Genomic DNA, 18,458 nt, shown 5'->3' on the forward strand with positions numbered 1-18,458 from the left:
TGTGAGAACCCCTTTGTAACCTTCAGGGAGAAAGGACTTTCTGTGACTTAAAACCCAGGAGGCCTAAGAATTTAAGGTTTGCTCTCTCTGCGCGTGCGCGTGCGCACGCGCGCGCGCGCACGCACACACACACACACACACACACACACACTTCTGGATGGCAAAAAAAAAGGCAGAGGAGAGTCAGAGACAAATGACAAACGGAAGAAAAAGTTTGCAATTCACACCACAAAGACCTCAGCTGCCTAATAAAGAGCTCCTGGGAATCAATAAGAAAAAGAACAACGTAGCAATTTCAAACAAAAGACAAAGGAAACAAGAGGCTGTCAAACTTTTGAAAGGAGGATCTTCTACTGAGACCGATGAAAATCAAAACTGTGTGAGATGCCACTTATCAGATTGGCAAAAATCCAATAAAACAATTTATTGGCAATGCCGTGGGAAAATAATGTTTTATGCATCGTTGGTGCCAGTATATGTTGCTCAAGTCTGTGGAGGGCAATCTGGTAACATCCATCAAAATTGCTAATATATGTCTTCATTGACCCACTAATTCTGCTTTGGGAAACTTACCCTCCAGGTATATTTGCACAGGTACAAAATGACAGTCTGCAAGATTATTCAGCGCTGTATGGTTTATTGTAGCCAAAGATTAGGGACAATACAGATTCCTAATAGGAACCAGGTTAGATAAATTAGAGTACAAACATACAGTGGAATACTATACAGCTATGAAAAATGAGGATGCTTCCACGGGCTGAGAAGACCTCTGAGATTTAGGTCAAATGAAAAAAGATGCAAACACTGCTTAGAATACACTAATCTTCAGTGTAAAAAGATGGGGGTATATTACTTACATCTGTATAAGTAAATGCAAGAAGGATAAAAAAGGAAATATTGATGGTGGGTGTGTGTGGGGGAACTGGGCAGACAAGAAAAGAGCGCTAGAGAGATTGAAATTCAATTCTAAAATTTTTAAAAATTCATCCCCTTCCGGGCTGGCCCAGTGACTCAGCGGTTAAGTGCACACATTCAGGTTCAGCAGCCTGGGGTTCACCGGTTTGGATCCTGGGTGTGGACATGGCACTGCTTGGCAGGCCATGCTGTGGTAGGCGTCCCACATAGAAAGGAGAGGAAGATTGGCACGGATGTTAGCTCAGGGCCAGTCTTCCTCAGCAAAAGTGGAGGATTGGCAGCAGATGTTAGCTCAGGGCTAATCTTCCTCAAAAAAAAAGAAAGAAAGAAAGAAAGAAATGAGGAAAGTTGAGAGCTTTCCAGTAAAAACGGTTAAAATAAAAACTTAAAAAAAAAATTCCCCCAAGAGAAATGAAAGCATTATTTATTCAAAAATTTGTCCACGAATGTCCATAGCAGCTTTATTTCTTTGTCATACCCAAAGACTGGAAACAACCAGAATGTCCTTCAACAGATCAATGGATAAAGAAATGGTGGTTTATCCCTATCAGCAACAAAAATAAATATACAATGGATACACACTCCCACAGAGAGGAATCTCAGAGCAATCATGCTGGGTGAAAGGAACTAGACACAAAAGGGTCCATTCGATGTGATTCCATTGGTAGAAAATTCTAGAAAATGCAGGCTACCCTGTAGTGATAGAAAGTAGGTCAAGGCAGGGAGAGGCAGTGGGAGGGGTTCTGAAGAGGCACAAGGAAGCTTTGGGGCATAGGAAGTATGTCCTTTACTTTGATTATGGTGATGGTTTCACAGGTGGGTACGTAAGTCAAGTTGACTCAATTGTGCCCTTGAAATAAGGACAGTGGTGTCTGTCAATCAGACTTCAACACACTGCTAACATTTTCCCCACCATTTTGGTACCGGTCAGCCCTGCTGCTGTCACAAGATACCCCAGGCTGGGTGGTTCAAAAAACAAAACATTTATTTCTCACCGTTCTGGAGGCCGGGAAGGCCAAGATCAAAACACTGGCAGGGTCGCTTCCAGGGGAGAATTCTCTTCGCGGCTCACAGATGCCAGCTTCTTGCTGCATCCCCACGGGATGGAGACAGAAGGCAAGCTCTCTCCTGTCTCTTTTTATGAAGGCACCAGTCCCATCATGGGGGCCACACCCTCATGACCTAATTACCTCTCAGAGGCCCGGTCTCCAAAAACCGTCACATTGGGGGGGGGGGTGGCATTAGGGCTCCAACATGTGAATTTTAGGGGGGCACAAACATTCAGTCTATTACAATTTTTTTTTTTTTGAGGAAGATTGGCCCTGCCAATCCTCCTCTTTTTGCTGAGGAAGACTGGCCCTGAGCTAACATCTGTGCCCATCTTCCTCTGCTTTATACGTGGGACACCTGCTTTGGCATGGCTTCCTGAGCAGTGTGTAGGTCTGCACCCGGGATCCGAACCAGCAAAACCCGGGCCACTGAAGCGGAACATGCGAATTTAACCACTGTGCTACCAGGCTGGCCCCTAATCATCATAATTTTTATTTTACTTTTTTTCCTTTTCCTCCCCAAAGCCCCAGTACATAGTTGTAAATCACAGTTGCAAGTCCTTCTAGTTCTTCTATATGAGACGTCGCCACAGCGTGGCTTGATGAGCAGTGTGTAGGTCCACACCCAGGATCCGAACCAGTGAACCCTGGGCTGCCAAAGGGGAGTGCATGAGCTTAACCACTATGCCACCGGGCCAGCCCCTCATAACAATTTTTAAAATGACAATGTTTAGGGGGCCAGCCCCATGGCAGGGCGATTGGGTTCACGTGCTCCACTTCGGCAGCCTGGGGTTTGAGGGTTCAGATCTCGGGCGCCGACCTACATACGGCTTGTCAAGCCATGCTGCGGTGGCATCCCACGTACAAAGTAGGGGAGGATGGGCAACAGATGTTAGCTCAGGGCCAATCTTCTTCACTAAAAATAAAAAAAATAAAATGACAATGTTTAAACACACAAAACCCCTCAGAGATGACGATGAATAGACCTGGACGAACATGCTTGAACTAAGTTTGGTGCGGACGCACGACTAGGGAAGGGACCCTTCTGCAGCTATGCCTTTTTGACATTTTGGGTTTGGCGCCACGTAAATGCGTTACCCATTCAAAACTGTAAATTACAGAAAAAGACAAGATTGAAAAAAAAAAAAGATTCAGTGGTTTGGAACTGGGAAGAACTGGGTCCAAATCTTGGCTCTTCCAAGCTGTGAAACTCAGCCCAGTGTCTGAACACGTGGGAACCTCAGTTTCCCCATCACTCCAAAAGGGAGAAGAGGACTGGCTTGAGGATGACGCGGATGGACTCTGCACGTGCCTGATGGCATGAAGGTGAGTGCTACATCCACGTGCACGGTTATAGCTATTATTGTTTCCTGAGTGAGTTCCAGACTTGCACCCTGGGGCACAAAGGCCGCCAGGCTCGCGCCCGCACAAGCTCCCAGGCTGGGCGGACTGAGAGGCGGAGTGGAGAGGGGGAGGGTGCCTTGGATGGAGGCTGCTCGGTTCCTTTCTGGGGTCCCAGCCCAGAATCTGAGTCATTCTCTCTGCCCCGAGCCTCTGAGGCCCCTGCAGGAAAGCTGATCTTTCTTGGTGACCTGTCTGTGACCAGAGGCTTGCAGGACAGGGCATGGTCAGTGCCGGGGATGTTGGGGGCCATCCCCTGGACAGAGGCTCAGCAGCTTCCGTTGGGATGTCTGCATACATGGCCTCAATGCTCCTCTGGGCTCGTCTGGGGAGAATAGGGCACAAGTCCCCGCCTTTAGTGCATTTTCCAGGCTCTTCCCTCAACCCGCGTTACCCTTTCTTTACCCCCTCTGTCTGAATAATCTTAGCATCCTTCAGCCTCAGGACCCAGACCCCAAGAAGACTTGCCTGACGGGATGATGCCATTGGTTCCTGCTCCGGGCTCTTCTGGGTCCCCGTGCTTCCCCCACTACAGCACCGAACATCCCGTATTAAAGTCAAATGGCTAAAATAATCAGAATTAACAGTGCTAAGAGGACAGACTGGCATCATGTGCCTCCTGATATCTTGCATGCAAAAGGACACAGTAGCACGGCCCCCAGGTGCACAACCGGGAAGAAGCAGCAGGCAGAGGCAAAGGGGGGACGTTCCGCAACTTTGAAGTGCACACGTCAAAAATGTGGATGTTGGGGCCAGCCCGGTGGTGCAGCGATTAAGTGCACACGTTCCGCTTCGGCGGCCTGAGGTTCGACTGTTTGGATCCCAGGTGTGGACATGGCACCGCTTGCAAGCCATGCTGTGGTAGGCGTCCCACATATAAAGTAGAGGAAGGTGGGCACAGATGTTAGCTCAGGGCCAGTCTTCCTCAGCAAAAAAAAGAAGAGGATTGGCGGCAGATGTTAGCTCAGGGCTAATCTTCCTCAAGAAAAAAAAAAATTGTGGGTGCCGTGAAAGACAAAGAGGAACCGGTCCAAGTTTAGGGGGACCGAAGAGACAACGTGAAAACACAACCTGTGGTCCTGGATGGGATCCCGACAGGGAAAAACACAGCTATAAAGGACATGATGGGCACAACTGACGAAAGTGGAATATGAACTGTAGATTAGATAACTGTGTTATGTCAGGGCCGAAGTTCCCGGAGCGGCTAACTGAACTGCGGTTACGTAAGAGGGTGTCCTCGTTCTTAGTCAAATGCAGAGGCTGTCAACACACCTGCGACACACCCTTGAATGGTTCGGGAAAAATAACACGTGCGTGTCTGTGTGTGTTATTATCACTCTTTCTCTAAGTGTGTGCGTGTTGTAGAATCTGTGTGCATGTATCTGTGTGTATTACATATGTGCATGTGTGTGTATACGTGTGCGTATGTATTATATGTATCTATAGGTATACGTGTGTCTCTCCACACAGAAATGTGGCTCTCTCCATATGTATATGGAATTTGTGTATATTGTATGTGTATGTCTCTCTCCATGTGTGTTAACATGCCTCTACATACATGTGTGTACAGTGTATTTATTTCTGTATATGGTGTGTTAAATATGTCTCTGCGTGGGTTATATATATTTCTGTATATATGTGTTATATATACGTCTCTATGTGTATGATGTATGTTTCTGTGTGCATGTGTATTATATATATGCCTCTGTGTCGTGTGCGTTTCTGTGTGCATGTGTATTATATATATGCCTCTGTGTCGTGTGCGTTTCTGTGTGCATGTGTATTATATACACGCCTCTGTGTCATGCGTGTTTCTGTGTGCATGTGTATTACATATACGCCTCTGTGTCATGCGTGTTTCTGTGTGCATGTGTGTTATATATACGCCTCTGTGTCATGCGTGTTTCTGTGTGCATGTGTATTATATATACGCCTCTGTGTCATGCGTGTTTCTGTGTGCATGTGTATTATATATACGCCTCTGTGTCATGCGTGTTTCTGTGTGCATGTGTATTATATATGTCTCTGTGTTATGTCTATTTCTGTATATATGTGTTTTATGTATGTCTTATGTGTGTTACGTATATTGCTGCATATATGTGTATTATATATGCCTTTGTATGTGTACTATACATATGTGTCTCTCTACATGTAAATATGTGTATTATACATATGCTTCTCTTTGTAATGTTTGATGTATATCTCAATATATTTGTGTGTATGTTATATACACATATATATGGCTATATTTTTTATATATATTATGTATGTCTCTTTCTATAGATGCATGTGATACAGCTATGCACATCATATATATGTATATACATAGAGAGAGAATGATAAAGCTGAGAAACAAGGTAACAATTGATGGGTCTCTATGAAGAGTATACAAGATGTCTGTATTCTTCTTGCAATATTTCTGTAAATTGAAATAATTTCAAAATTAAAAATAAAAAAAAGAAAGGAAGAAATCGCAGGCTTAATGGTCTGTCTCCCCCGGGCAAGGTTTTCCACAAAGGATCGACAGTGTGAGCCATTTTCAAGCACCTACAAAAATGTTTGAGGGGCCGGCCTGGTGGCGCAGTGGTTGAGTGAGCACGTTCCACTTCTCGGCGGCCCGGGGTTCACCGGTTTGGATCCGGGGTGTGGACATGGCACTGCTTGGGAAAAGCCATGCTGTGGTAGGCGTCCCACATATAAAGCAGAGGAAGATGGGCATGGATGTTAGCTCAGGGCCAGTCTTCCTCAGCAAAAAAAGGAGGACTGGCAGTAGTTAGCTCAGGGCTAATCTTCCTCAAAAAAAGAAGTTTAAGACTTGAAAACAAACCATATCTTTTCGCAAATTTGGAAATGAAAAAACCCTGCAATAGCAAAGTTAATAAATGTTTAATTAAATGTCTACAAAATGTCCCCTGACATGATCTTAACTGCAGCTCAACTCCATGTAGATAATTCATCCCAGTGCCGTGGTCTCCCCAGTGGCCTGCGAGTTCTTGAGCACAGGACCACGTCTGCCTGCTCGGGGCTGTGTCCCCAGTGTGCGGCATACAGCCTGGTGCACAGTAGGTGCTTTAGCAATGTTTGCAGAATGCATGAAGTGAGTCTGTGCTGGGTCTGACCTCCATGATGGGATCCTGATTTGCACTGAGTCCCTGAGGCAGAGAGGCCCATCCCCATATTTGCAGGGCTATACGTCCAAATATTTAAAGTTCTACGTCAAGCTGACTGTGAGAGGCTGTGCCTCAGTGGCCCCCAATGCTTCATGCTGAATGACGTCCCTGCTCTTGCGTAGCTTTGGCTATTGGGATGTCAGCCCATGTGACACAAGCAGAAGCTGATACATCTTGGGTCTTGGGTCTCGTCGTCTTGAAACACTGCCATCGCCATGTGAGAAACTCAGGCCATCCTGCTGGAGAGGACACATGGAAGAGAACTGAGGGGTCCCAGCTTACAGCCCTAGCAAGCCACGAGACATCTAAAGGTCCACCTGGGACCACGCCTCCCCAGCTGAGCTCCAGGAGGCTGCAGTTGCACGAGTGACCCCTGGGGAAAAAAGTCACCCAGCCGAGTCCACTGCATGTGGCTTTGAACCCCGACATTTTGAGAATGTTTGTTACACAGCAATAGAAAACCAATGCGCTAACTAACCGTGGTAAAATAATAAAGTACGCCCTATCCTTCCACTTTAGTAAATAGACCTTCAAAACGATATGGAAAGCTAGGTTCAAATTTATTAGTTCTTTTTTGTTTTACCGAGATTTTTTTCTGTCAGATTTTTTAATTGTGGTAAAATACATATAAGAAGTGGAGCAGGGCCGGCTCAGTGGCGTAGTGGTTAAGTTCACACACTTCTCTTCAGCAGCCCAGAGTTCACAGGTTCGGATCCTGGGTGTGGACCTAGCACTGTTCGTTAAGCCAGCGTCCCACATAAAATAGGGGAGGATTGGCACAGATGTCAGCTCAGCAACAATCTTCTTCCAGCAAAAAGAGGAAGATTGGCAACATATGTTAGCTCAGGGCCAATCTTCCTTACAACGAAAAAAAAAGTGGGCCATATTAGCCATTTTAAAGTAGACAATTCAGTGGTGTGAAGTACATTCATGATACTGGACACCACCACCACTACCTAGTTCCAGAACTTTTTCATCACCCCAAATGGAAATTCTGTACCCACGATCTAGCAGAGAATGTGTGGGCTCCAGCACCCGCAACTCCTCACCTGGCGAGGGGTTCACTGCAGAAGGGGCAGCGTCAGAATAGAGGTCCCTCTTGACCTGGTCAGAGGCTGGTGCCGGCAGCAGGAAAACACCAGCCTGAAGGCAGCAAGCAGAGGCTTAAGGAATCTTCAACAGGCAGAGCAGGGCAGTGTGGTGAAGGAGGGCTTGCTTCAGACAAGGTGGGCAGCTCCCCTCAGCTCTGGCCCACTACAAGCAAGCAGGACTGCAGACCACTCCTGTTGGACCTCCCAATTTTGCAGGAGAAGCCGAAAATCTAGATTTCCATTAGAAATCTCCTGATGTTCAAAATTCTGGGCAGGCCCAACCAAGCATATCTTCAGGTGGGGTTTGGCCAGTGGGGCCCAGCGTAGGATCGTGCAGGGTCTGTGCCTAAAACATGGGTGGGGGTGGGGTGGGTGCCAGAGGAAAGCTGGGGGAGGGGGCTTGGCTTCTGTGCAAATTGGAGCAGGCAACAGGATTGTGACTCGTGGGGGCAGCTTTAGCTGCACTCGATGCCAGCCCCTGGCAGAACTCAAAATAGAACTCGGTTGGGGCAGGGTTTTTTTTTTTAAATAGCTTTTTTATTTTTTATTTTTATTTTTTGAGGAAGATTAGCCCTGAGCTAACATCTGCTGCCAATCCTCCTCTTTTTGCTGAGGAAGACTGGCCCTGAGCTCACATCCATGCTCATCTTCCTCTACGTTATATGTGGGATGCCTACCACAGCATGGCTTTTGCCAGGCGGTGCCATGTCCGCACCTGGGATCCAAACCGGCGAACCCCAGGCTGTCAAAGCAGAACGTGCACACTTAACCGCTGCACGACTTGGCCGGCCCTTGGAGTAGGTTTAAGCCCAAAATTAGTCCCAGTCTTCCTGGAAAACTTTATCTCCCTCACATCTCCTCTCTCAGACCTCTCTGTGTTTCAATTTCCTCTTTGTTATGCCCTTTCTCAGCTTACCAATAACCGATGTTGTGGTTGGTCCGGCCCTTGTGGTTCTTACTATGATCGCAATATGCTCTTCAGCAATGACCATCAGGAAACTTTGAAAAAACAAAGGTTTGTTATTTACAGGACCTGGAAATTACACAGCACGCCTGGGGCCACACAGCAAGGTCACAGGGAGAAAGAGAGAGAGAGTGTGTGGGCTTGGGGTTCTGCTTTTATTGGGGTCAAGGGTGGGGACCTGGGGTTTTGTGGGCTCACTCTTTATTGGTAAATTTAAAACACGAGAGAGGGAATTTAAAGCACAGGGAGAGAAAAAACAAGTGACCCAAATGGTGAGTTACAGAAATCAGCCAATATCTCTGAAACAAAGGAGGCTCGGTATGGGGAGACGTCCTGGCCCTTTATCTAGTTGTGCGGCCGGCCGCGTGTTTATCTGAGAGTGATGCCTCGGCAATCAAAGCTTAGGTCAGGTACTTGCATCACAAAAAAGAAGAAGAAAACTGTCAGGGTTTATGCTACACTCTTCTTCAAAAAGGAGATTAAAGCCATCCTGTGTCAACCTCATAGGGTATGCTAAGGGAATGAATGGACGTAAAATACTTAAAATAGTGCCGGCACAGAGCGGGCACTGTGGAAGCGTTGGCTAATGTATTAGCTATTTATTGTATTAGCTACATAACAAGTGGCTCAGAACAACAAGACACATTTATTATCTCATAGTTTCTATGGGTCAGGAGTGTGGGAGCGGCTCAGCTGGGTGGTTCTGGCTTGAGGGTCTCAGAAAGCTGCTGACAGATGTCATCAGAGGCTGCCTCATCTGAAAGCTTGACAGGGGCTGGAGGAGGGGCTTCCAGGATAGCTCCCTCCAGCGGCTGACAAGCTGATGTTGGGTTGTTGGGTGGGGGCCTCAGTTCCTCACCATGTGGATCTCTCTCAAAGGCTGCTTGAGCATCCTCACAGCATGGCAGTCAGCTTCTCCCAGAACAAGGGATCTGATCAAGAAGAAGGCAGGGGCTAGCCCGTGGCGTAGTGGTTAAGTTCGGTGCACTCTACTTCGGTGGCCCAGGTTCACAGTTCGGATCCCAGATGCAGACCTACACTGCTCCTCAGCCCTGCTGAGGCAGCGACCCACGTATAAAACAGAGGAAGATCGGCACAGATGTTAGCTCAGGGTGAATCTTCCTCAAGCAAAATAAAAAGGAAGATTGGTGACAGATGTTAGCTCAGGGCGAGTCTTCCTCACACACACACACACACAAAAAGACAGAGAGAGAGACAACAAGGCAGAAGCCACATGTTTTTATGACCTAACCTCAGAAGTTACACACCATCATTTCAACGATCTGCATTTGGTAATATGGTAGGGAGAAATGACACAAGGGTGTGACTCCCAGAGGCAAGGCTCATTGAGCTGTTTTGAATAAAGGAAGCATCTCATGGATGCTAAGGACACAGCTGTGAGTCAGCTAGCCTGATTTCAAATCCTAGCTCTTTCCCCATAACTGGCAGACCTTGGACAACTACTACTTGATCTCTCTTTCCTTGTGTCCTCATCTTTAAAATAGAATAACAGCAAGACCTACCTCATTTGGAGTTGCCATTAGGATTAAATGAATATATAATCACTTTAGAACAATGCCTGGCATATATGGAGCGCACAGTAGGTATTCACTGCTATTTTTACTATAAGCAGCCCCTCCGCTCGTGGATCAGCTCCTCCCGTCCCACCCACCAGAAGCACCAATGATTGGAGGGTAGTAAAGAGCAACTGAGGAGCCCCAGTAACCCAGATCCTAGAGATACAGATGGAAAGATGCTGTGGATGAGGCTTTGTCTTGCCCCACATGGAAATATCCCAGGGGCAGGGACTTCATTCTGCTGCCACAGACAGGGAAAAAAAGCCAATTTCATGGCTTCCCTTTTTTTTTTTTTTTCAGCCCTTAGCTAACATTTGCTGCCAATTCTCCTTTTTTTTTTTTTTTTTTTTTTTGCTGAGGAAGACTGGCCCTGAGCTAACAAGCGTGCCCATCTTCCTCTACTTTATGTGTGGCATGCTGCCACAGCATGGCTTGACGAGCAGTGTGTAGGTCCACACCTGGGATCCCTACTGGCGACCCCTGGGTCGCCGAAATGGAACGCACAAACTTAACTGCTATGCCACTTGGCCGGCCCCCTCATGGCTCCCTTTTCTGAGGAGAGATTCTAGCCCACATGTCACCCTTCTAATGTTACACACTTTGACCAGAGTAGCTGACCATGAGAGGGGGTATGTCTTGCCCACCCTTATGGCCCCAGCACAGTAACTGGCACACAGTAGGTGCCCAAGAAACAACTGATCAGGGTGGCTGTGCCCTTGCCGGGTCAGAGGACACGCTCCACAGAGCAGTTTTTAGGACGAAATCCAGAGCCAGCTGGACACAGCCTTTTCACACATTCTTTTATAGCTTGTTCACAGCAGGTGCCTCTAAGAGCTTCTGGCTTGTTTTGCGCCCTCTGAAACACAGCACAGAGGAAGACGCCCCTGAGAAGTGGACCATGGGAAAGCCATCAGCTTGGGAAAGGAATTGATCATTTCTCTCTGTGCAAGAAGCCAGGGAGGCCAGGGGCTGGGGGTGGTGAGGTCAGCTGCCAGGACAGATGGTAGCTGTCTGGATGTACTCCTCACCAAGGTTTTCCTCCCTGCCCTCCCCATCTGCCTGTCCCTGCTGTTGGGATCTGCCATCCTGGCGTCTGGCCCGGCCGAGTGTGCGAGTGGTGACCTGCACGTCAGTCCTGGGGCGTGAAGTTTCAGATTCCAGAGGCTGAGCTGGCTCCGAGCCCTGCTGAGTCAACTCTGTTTTTCTCGCTGGAGCTCTGAGCCAACCTGCCACGGGTTCTTCCTGGCAGGAGGGTTTTCTATGCCAGCCTCAATTTCCTAACAGGGTACAGGAGCGTTGGTGGGGATGGAGGGGGTGGACTTTGGCAAAAGTTTGTTGAATGAATGCTTAACCTTGTGGCATGGACGTGGTCCAGCCCCACAGCCTCACTCAGTGCTTGGTTTGTCTCAACCCTGCCCCTACGCTGGGCTCAGACTGTTGGGATCTCTCCACCAGTCTGGGATTCCATAGAGGAGAAGAGAGGACTTTGTTGAATGAATTAATGAAGGGGGGGCTTCCTTCTATGTATCCCCTCTTCCTGTTCCGAGGTTCCTGCTTTAATACGGGCAAAGATCGACACCGCAGACCCCGAGGACAGAGAGTGGGCGGTGGGGAGCGAGGCCCCGAGCTGGAGACAGAACACGACACACCAGGGTCCTGCCACCAGGGCACCCAGTTGTAGGGGCGGGATGAGGGATGTTCAAGAAATCCACAAACACATCTGCAATGACGAAGCCCGGAGCCGGAAGGAGCGTGGGAGCCGGAGAAGTCCCGGGGGGCTCGGCCTGGTCTTCGGACGCTCCCGGGAGCCTCCTGGAGACGGGGATGTTTGAGGCACGTCGCCGGCTCCCTGCCCGACCCTGCTGGACTGAGCGCACGGGGGCCCTTTCTCATTCCTCCGCCCGCCCTCTCTGCCAGCTTCTGCCTTGGGGAGGGGGTCAGGAACGTCACCCGCCTGCCCGGGCCCCGCCGAGGCCAGCGCCCTTCCCCCCAACCCTCCCCCACCACCCCCCCGAGCGCGGCGGAGGGTGGGGGGCTCAGAATTCCGGCGCTGGGAAGGGGACCGTGGGGAGAAGAAGAGTCACGTCTCCCATGGTCGCCAGAGAAGCCACATCAAGGCCTGGCGGGAGGAGCCAGAGTTTTGCACCCCCGGGGAGCCCCCCACCCCCTATCACAAACTGGCCTCCAGGGCCAGAACCCCACCCCCCGGCAGCACGCCCCGCCCCCGGCACTCCCCGCGCCCCGCCTCCCGGGCGCCCCCTCCCACTTCCGCACCCGCTTTATAAACGGGGGCGTCAAGCGGACGCACCAAACTTAGAGGGCCAGCAGCCGCGATCCGAGGCTTCCCTGTGGCTTCTCCACCCGAGCGCAGCTGCGCCAGGACCACTGTGTCTCCAGCCCTCGCATCTCGAGCCCCCGCGTCCCCGTGCCCAGGCCACCACGGAAGGATGCACCGTGCGCCGACGGCCGGAGCAGCCCTGGTGCTGTGCGCCGCCACCGCAGGGCTGCTGAGCGCGCAGGGCCGCGCGGCGCCCACAGAGTCGCCGCGCTTCGCGTCCTGGGACGAGATGAATGTGCTGGCGCACGGGCTCCTGCAGCTCGGCCACGGGCTCCGCGAGCACGTGGAGCGCACCCGTGAGCAGCTGGACGCGCTGGAGCGACGTCTGGGCGTCTGCGGGGCCGCTTGCAAGGAGCCCGGGGTGTCCAGCGCGCCCCCGCACGCCCCGGCAAATCTGGTCCCCCGCGGCGAGGCCGCCCCCGAGACCCTCGGCAGCCTGCAGGTACGTGCGCTCCTAGGGGAGGGGGCCGCATCCGGGGTTCCTTGAGTCCTCCTGCTCCGGCCTCAAAGGATCGACGGGTGGGTGAGTGGAGAGATTGGTGGCAGAAGGCTGGGTCCTCACCACGGTTTTTACGCCCTCCCCAGACTCAGCTCAAGGCTCAGAACAGCAGGATCGAGCAACTCTTCCAGAAAGTGAACCAGCAGCAGCGGCATCTGGAGAAGCAGCGCCTGAGAATCCAGAATCTGCAGAGCCAGGTGCCGGCTGCTTGCCCCAGGACGGGAGGGAGGTCGAAGCTGCACCTGTGGGGCTCTGGACTTGGAGCCGGGCAGGTTGGGCAGCCTGAGCCAGCCAGACCTGACCACCTCCTCCCTTCCTGTCCCAGGTGGACCTCCTGGCCCCCATGCACCTGGGCCATGGCGGGGCTAAGTCTGCCGGGAGGAGGAGGCTACCCAAGATGGCCCAGCTTGTTGGCCCGGCGCACAATATCAGCCGCCTGCACAGTGAGTGTCCAAACATTCGTTGTCCTCTGGCAGGTTCCCTGCGCCACAGACACACATACACCTGCCATTCCTGTCCCCCTTGTCAGGTCCGCCTTACTGAAAAGGAGAAAGGCCCTGGCCTTGGGTCCCTGTGGGCTCTGGGGAAGGGCTGGTGTGGGTACCTCCCTTCTCAGCCCTCACCCTGCCCAGCTGCCCCCTCCCCCCCTTTTCCCGGAGAGCCAGCAGACTTTCCCCCAAAGCCTTAAGGGCCAGTACCTGGAGCAGGGGTTGGGAGAGAGCGTCCAAGAGGAACTTGAGCTGCAGGGGTGGGGGGAAGCGGGTGGTGCAGCTTAGGGCCACCTTCCTGCAGGCTGGAACCTTCTAGGAGGGCGCGAGGGGGACAAACGGGTGCCAGCTAGGGAGCCTGGAGTCCTCACTAGATGAAGAGAGAATTTTCTGAGGTTTAGGCCCCCCCATGGTCTCTTGGAGTGTGGTTGGGGGCGGGGCGGCTAGGGCAGGGAACCCCAATCTCCCTGGCCAGACAAACCATTCGCTCTTGCATCTCTGACCCGCACACCTAGTCCCTCACCCCTCTGTTGGCCCCCGAGTCCCTGATCACCCTCCTTCCCGTTCGCCACCCCCGAAAAGAGTGAGCCTTTGCCATCACCGTGAGTTCTGGGTCCTTTGTCGTGTATGCCACAAATCGCCCCAGATCTCCAACGGCAGCGTGTCTGTGTGTGTGTCTGGCACACGCGCTCAGCTCCCTGCCCCAGACCTGGCTGGCTTCCCTGTGCTCCCCCCTACGCCGTCACTCGGCCGGGCATCTGTGGCCGCAGTCAACTGGATGAAAGCTCGATCCCCGCCTCATACCCTCCGGCGGGTTACTCGCTTCCAGCCTTCGAGTCTTGAGGGCTCCCCCCTCGGACCCAGTAAGGGTCCGTCGCGCCCGAGCGCACCACCCTCCCCGGCTGAGAGGCTGTGGGGCGGGGCCAGCAGGCAGAGGTCCGCCCAGGAATGTGGCGGCGGGGGGGCGTCGCTGTGGGGACTCCCAGGCTGCGGGCTGAGCCCTGCCAAGTAGGGGAAAGTTCAGAGCTGGAGACAAACAGCTGCTGCTAATAGAAGCCACATTGGTGCTTTGGCCGCGCGCCTGTCTTGATTGGAAGAGAGGAGAGTGGGGGAAAGAGGAGCTGCCCGGGGGGCCGGAAAGTGTCTGTAGTCACTCAGTTCCCGCCCCCACCCCCGCAGTGCCGCCACACTGCCCCCCCTTACCCGTCTTGGGCCCTCCCCTCCCCCTGGCCACCTTTCCCCTACTTTCCCGGCTGGCCTGGGGGCGGGGACTTTCCCAGCCTCCCTCCTCTCTCCTCCCGCCCTCCCTCCTTTCTTTCTCAAGCCGTCCCTCCTCCGCTGATACCTGGAACCCCGGGCAGGGCCTCTGTGCCCTCAGCCCCACCTAGGCCCCATGCACGTCCCCCATGGGACAAAGCGGAGCCCTCCTGCGTGGCTCAGCTCGTGTCTTGCCCCTTCTGGTTCAGCTTCTTCAATCATTTATTCCTGGCGTCTTTTTTAAACACCTGCCCGCAGATCAGCCTGGGCACTGTTGCCGGAGCCAGGGCAAAGAGCCGCTCTTTGTCCCTGGCCTCTGGAGCCCTCTTCAGTGGGGAGTGTGGGAGAGAGACCACAGATGAGCCCAGTGCTGGGGAGTGGGGATTCTTCAAACCCCTTTTGGGAGGTCTGGCCTGGTCTAGGGGTCGGGGAAAGCATTCTTTCCAAAAGCTGGGATTTTTTTCTTTTTTTTTTTTTTTTGAGCAAGATTAGCCCTGAGCTAACTGCTGCCAATCCTCCTCTTTTTGCTGAGGAAGACTGGCCCTGAGCTGACATCCGTGCCCATCTTTCTCTACTTTATACGTGGGATGCCTACCACAGCATGGCTTTTGCCAAGCAGTGCCATGGCCGCACCAGGGATCTGAACCGGTGAACCCCAGGCTGCCGAGAAGCAGAGCGTGTGAACTTAACCGCTGCACCACCGGGCCAGCCCCCAAAAGCTGGGATTTTTAGAATGAGGCTGAGAAAGTCATGAGAGAAGAGGGTCCCAGGCAGACGGACTAGCGTGTGCAAAGTCCCGGTGGCAGGAGGTGTGGTACAAGGAAGGCTGTGTGGCTAGAGGGTGGCCATGCAGTGTGGGAGAAGGGAGGATGGGTGTAGCGGCCAGCCCTGGGGGGCCGTGTAGACCATGCTGGGGAACACCATGGGGAGCCATGGAAAACTTTAGGCAAGTGGAGTGGGGGAGCATCATGAGCTCAGGATTGTCCCCTCATGCCCCTGTCACCCACTGCCCAGCCCCCAGACATGCCCATTTCCTGAGACCCTGGGACTGCTCTCTGCTTCAGTGCCTACCCCCACCCCTTTTATCTGCCCTGCAGGGCTGCCCAGGGACTGCCAGGAGCTGTTCGAAGGGGGAGAGCGGCAAAGTGGACTGTTCCAGATCCAGCCTCAGGGGTCTCCCCCATTCCTGGTTAACTGCAAGATGACCTCAGGTAGGATGTGCTGGCCCACCAGGGAGCCCCAGCTTTCATGAGCCCTGCTTTCTGTCACACGCAGCCCACTGCCCCCCCACCCCCCAGGTTTCCCCTCCTTCCTTCCCTGGTGAGTCCTCGGGACGGGGGTCTAGGCTGACCCTCCTGCCTGCTGGCCAGCCCCCAGTGGTTCTTCCCTGGACCACTTTCCTTCAGTCCTGCCGGGATGAGTGAGAGGAGCATTGCCCTTCCTTGGCTTGGAGGCGGTTTGGGGTTTGGGAGGCAGATGGAGAAGCAGGGGTCCCCTGTGAGTAGAGTCCTCCTGGTGACATTGTACCTCTCCGGGCAGATGGAGGCTGGACCGTAATCCAGAGACGCCGGGATGGCTCCGTGGACTTTAACCAGCCCTGGGAAGCCTACAAGGCTGGCTTCGGAGACCCCCAAGGTGAGTGTTTCCAGAGGGCCGGAGGCGCAGGGGGAGGGGGGGCGGGGGAGGTGGCCGCATCTCACCCATCCACCTCTGGGCTGTAGGCGAGTTCTGGCTGGGCCTGGAGAAGGTGCATCTCATCATGGGGGACCGCGGCAGCCGCCTGGCTGTGCAGCTGCAGGACTGGGAGGGCAACGCAGAGTCCCTGCAATTCCCTGTCCACCTGGGTGGCGAGGACACAGCCTACAGCCTGCAACTCACAGCGCCCGTGGCCAGCGAACTGGGTGCCACCACTGTCGCCCCCAACGGCCTCTCCCTGCCCTTCTCCACTTGGGACCAGGACCACGACCTCCGCAGGGACAAGAACTGTGCCAAGAGCCTCTCGGGTGAGCAAGCCCTGCCCCTCCCTGTCCTGTCCTGCCCTGCGGCAGGTGGTGGGGTGGGGGGGCCTCTCTTCTCTGCTCCACTGCTCTGCCTTCAAGCCCAGATTCCATACTTTCCCTGCTCCCTAGTCTCATCTCCATATTTGCTGTGTGCCCTGGGGTGGCTGGCTTCATCTCTCCCACCTTCAGTTTCCCCGTCTTTAAAATGAGTACAATAACCACAGCACCCACTCTATAGGATTATTATGAAAATTCAATGAGATGACGTTTGTGGGATGGTGGCAGGCACGTGGCAAAGCCACCAAGACAAACCCCACCTTGTGCTAATGAAATCGGGGGCTGAGCCCGGGCCCTGAGGTGAAACCTATGAAAGGTGGGTCAGAAAATGATGGAATATTGATAATTTCATATGGGTCTGTCTAACAGAAGTCGATGAAACGGATGATCATCATAGTCTTTAATAAACGCTTGCCACGTGGCAAGCGCCGAGAAGCAGTCACAGATGTGAAAGCTCTGGTTACCAGGAAGTGGGGGCCCAGAGCCCCAAGGCTCCTTCCTTTGTCACAACCAGGGGTTCCTCGGAACCCACTTTGACCACCACTGCCAAAGTCCTCCCATCTCAAGTGTGTAAAGTGCGACACCCGGCCTTATCCCCATCCAAGCCCCAGTGGAGGCCCAGGGACCCCTGGCCTGACCGTGTTCCCTTTTCTCGACCCCCGGCAGGTGGCTGGTGGTTCGGCACCTGTGGCCACTCCAACCTTAATGGCCAGTACTTCCGCTCCATCCCTCTTCAACGGCAGCAGCGCAAGAAGGGCATCTTCTGGAAGACCTGGCGGGGCCGCTACTACCCGCTGCAGGCCACCACCATGCTGATTCAGCCCACAGCAGCCGACGCAGCCTCTTAGCCCCCTCTCTGGGGCCTGGACCCAGGCTCCTGGAGGACAGGACTCTGAATCTGGCTCAGCTTGTGGCCACCCCCTGCCCAGGCAGGGGCTCTGGGCCGGGGCCATGTGGAGACTCATGGACAGTGAAGCCCATGACTGGAGAGGCCCCCTTTCTGAGTGGGGGCTGCAGGCCATGCCCTCTGAGAAGGACGGAGCTACAGTGGTGCAGAGTACAGACCCGGGAAGCTCGAGACTGAGGAGCACTGAGGCCCGCTCCTCGTCCGCCCGAGGAGTAAGGACGCAGAGGGACCACTCGGGGGCAGCCAGGCTGGCCCTCGATGGCGGATTCAGTCACATTGACTGGCCGGGGGACCGGGGCTCCCATGGCCCCTGGGCACCTGCGTGGTACTGTGGTGTGTGCGTGCTGTGGGTGGAGCGGACACCAGCGGTGTCTGGGCGGAGCTTGTGGAATTCTTGGAATAAAACTAACCTTGGAACATTTTGTTCTTTGTCCTTTGGTTTGTTTTAAAAAGTGGACAAGTCCACACAAACATGTCCCTGGAGTGGAGGGTAAATGCTCCCAGGTCCCTTAAGGACAACGCTGGTTATTCCTAGCACCTCTGACAACTGATTTGAGTGTCCTTCATTTATCATTGCATGGTGCACATCTCTCTTGTTTTTATTTTCAAAATTACAAAACCCTCATTCGATCCTTCTGGAAGCAGGTAAGAGAGAAAATGAGAACCCTTTCCTGCTCATACTTATGTACATGAATCTCAGTTAACTTTATGTCCTGCCATCTGACAGAAATGTAAAGAGTTGCAC

At 52.9% G+C, this 18,458-nt stretch overlaps 1 protein-coding gene and 1 long non-coding RNA gene across 3 annotated transcripts; one reads left to right on the top strand and one right to left on the bottom strand.

Moving 5' to 3' along the window:
• Positions 1-6,235: 6,235 nt before the first annotated feature.
• Positions 6,236-12,614, bottom strand: LOC103544093 (uncharacterized). Of its 2 annotated transcripts, none has more exons than XR_011540778.1 (4): positions 12,476-12,614; positions 9,450-9,642; positions 8,543-8,625; positions 6,236-6,774 (listed from the first exon to the last, which is right to left on the bottom strand). It is a non-coding gene; the product is annotated as an uncharacterized lncRNA (long non-coding RNA). The 2 variants fall into 2 exon arrangements; XR_011540779.1 differs by having other exon boundaries at positions 9,450-9,708; positions 12,476-12,587.
• Positions 11,405-18,135, top strand: ANGPTL4 (angiopoietin like 4). The gene is made up of 7 exons (XM_070622895.1): positions 11,405-12,947; positions 13,091-13,201; positions 13,330-13,447; positions 15,847-15,960; positions 16,289-16,384; positions 16,471-16,752; positions 17,473-18,135. The coding sequence occupies exons 1-7, from the start codon at positions 12,615-12,617 to the stop codon at positions 17,652-17,654; spliced, it is 1,236 nt and encodes a 411-aa protein (XP_070478996.1). The 5' UTR covers positions 11,405-12,614; the 3' UTR covers positions 17,655-18,135.
• The last annotated feature ends 323 nt before the right edge of the window (positions 18,136-18,458 follow it).

Source organism: Equus przewalskii, chromosome 6 (genome assembly GCF_037783145.1).
Source record: "Equus przewalskii isolate Varuska chromosome 6, EquPr2, whole genome shotgun sequence".
Lineage (NCBI taxonomy): Eukaryota > Metazoa > Chordata > Mammalia > Perissodactyla > Equidae > Equus > Equus przewalskii.

Bases quoted from the DNA above. Each gene is read 5' to 3' on its own strand.
- ANGPTL4 (XM_070622895.1), top strand. From the start codon at position 12,615: ATGCACCGTGCGCCGACGGCCGGAGCAGCCCTGGTGCTGTGCGCCGCC. The intron at 12,948-13,090 runs GTACGTGCGCTC...CGCCCTCCCCAG, and splicing joins AGACCCTCGGCAGCCTGCAG to ACTCAGCTCAAGGCTCAGAA. The intron at 15,961-16,288 runs GTAGGATGTGCT...CTCTCCGGGCAG, and splicing joins TAACTGCAAGATGACCTCAG to ATGGAGGCTGGACCGTAATC.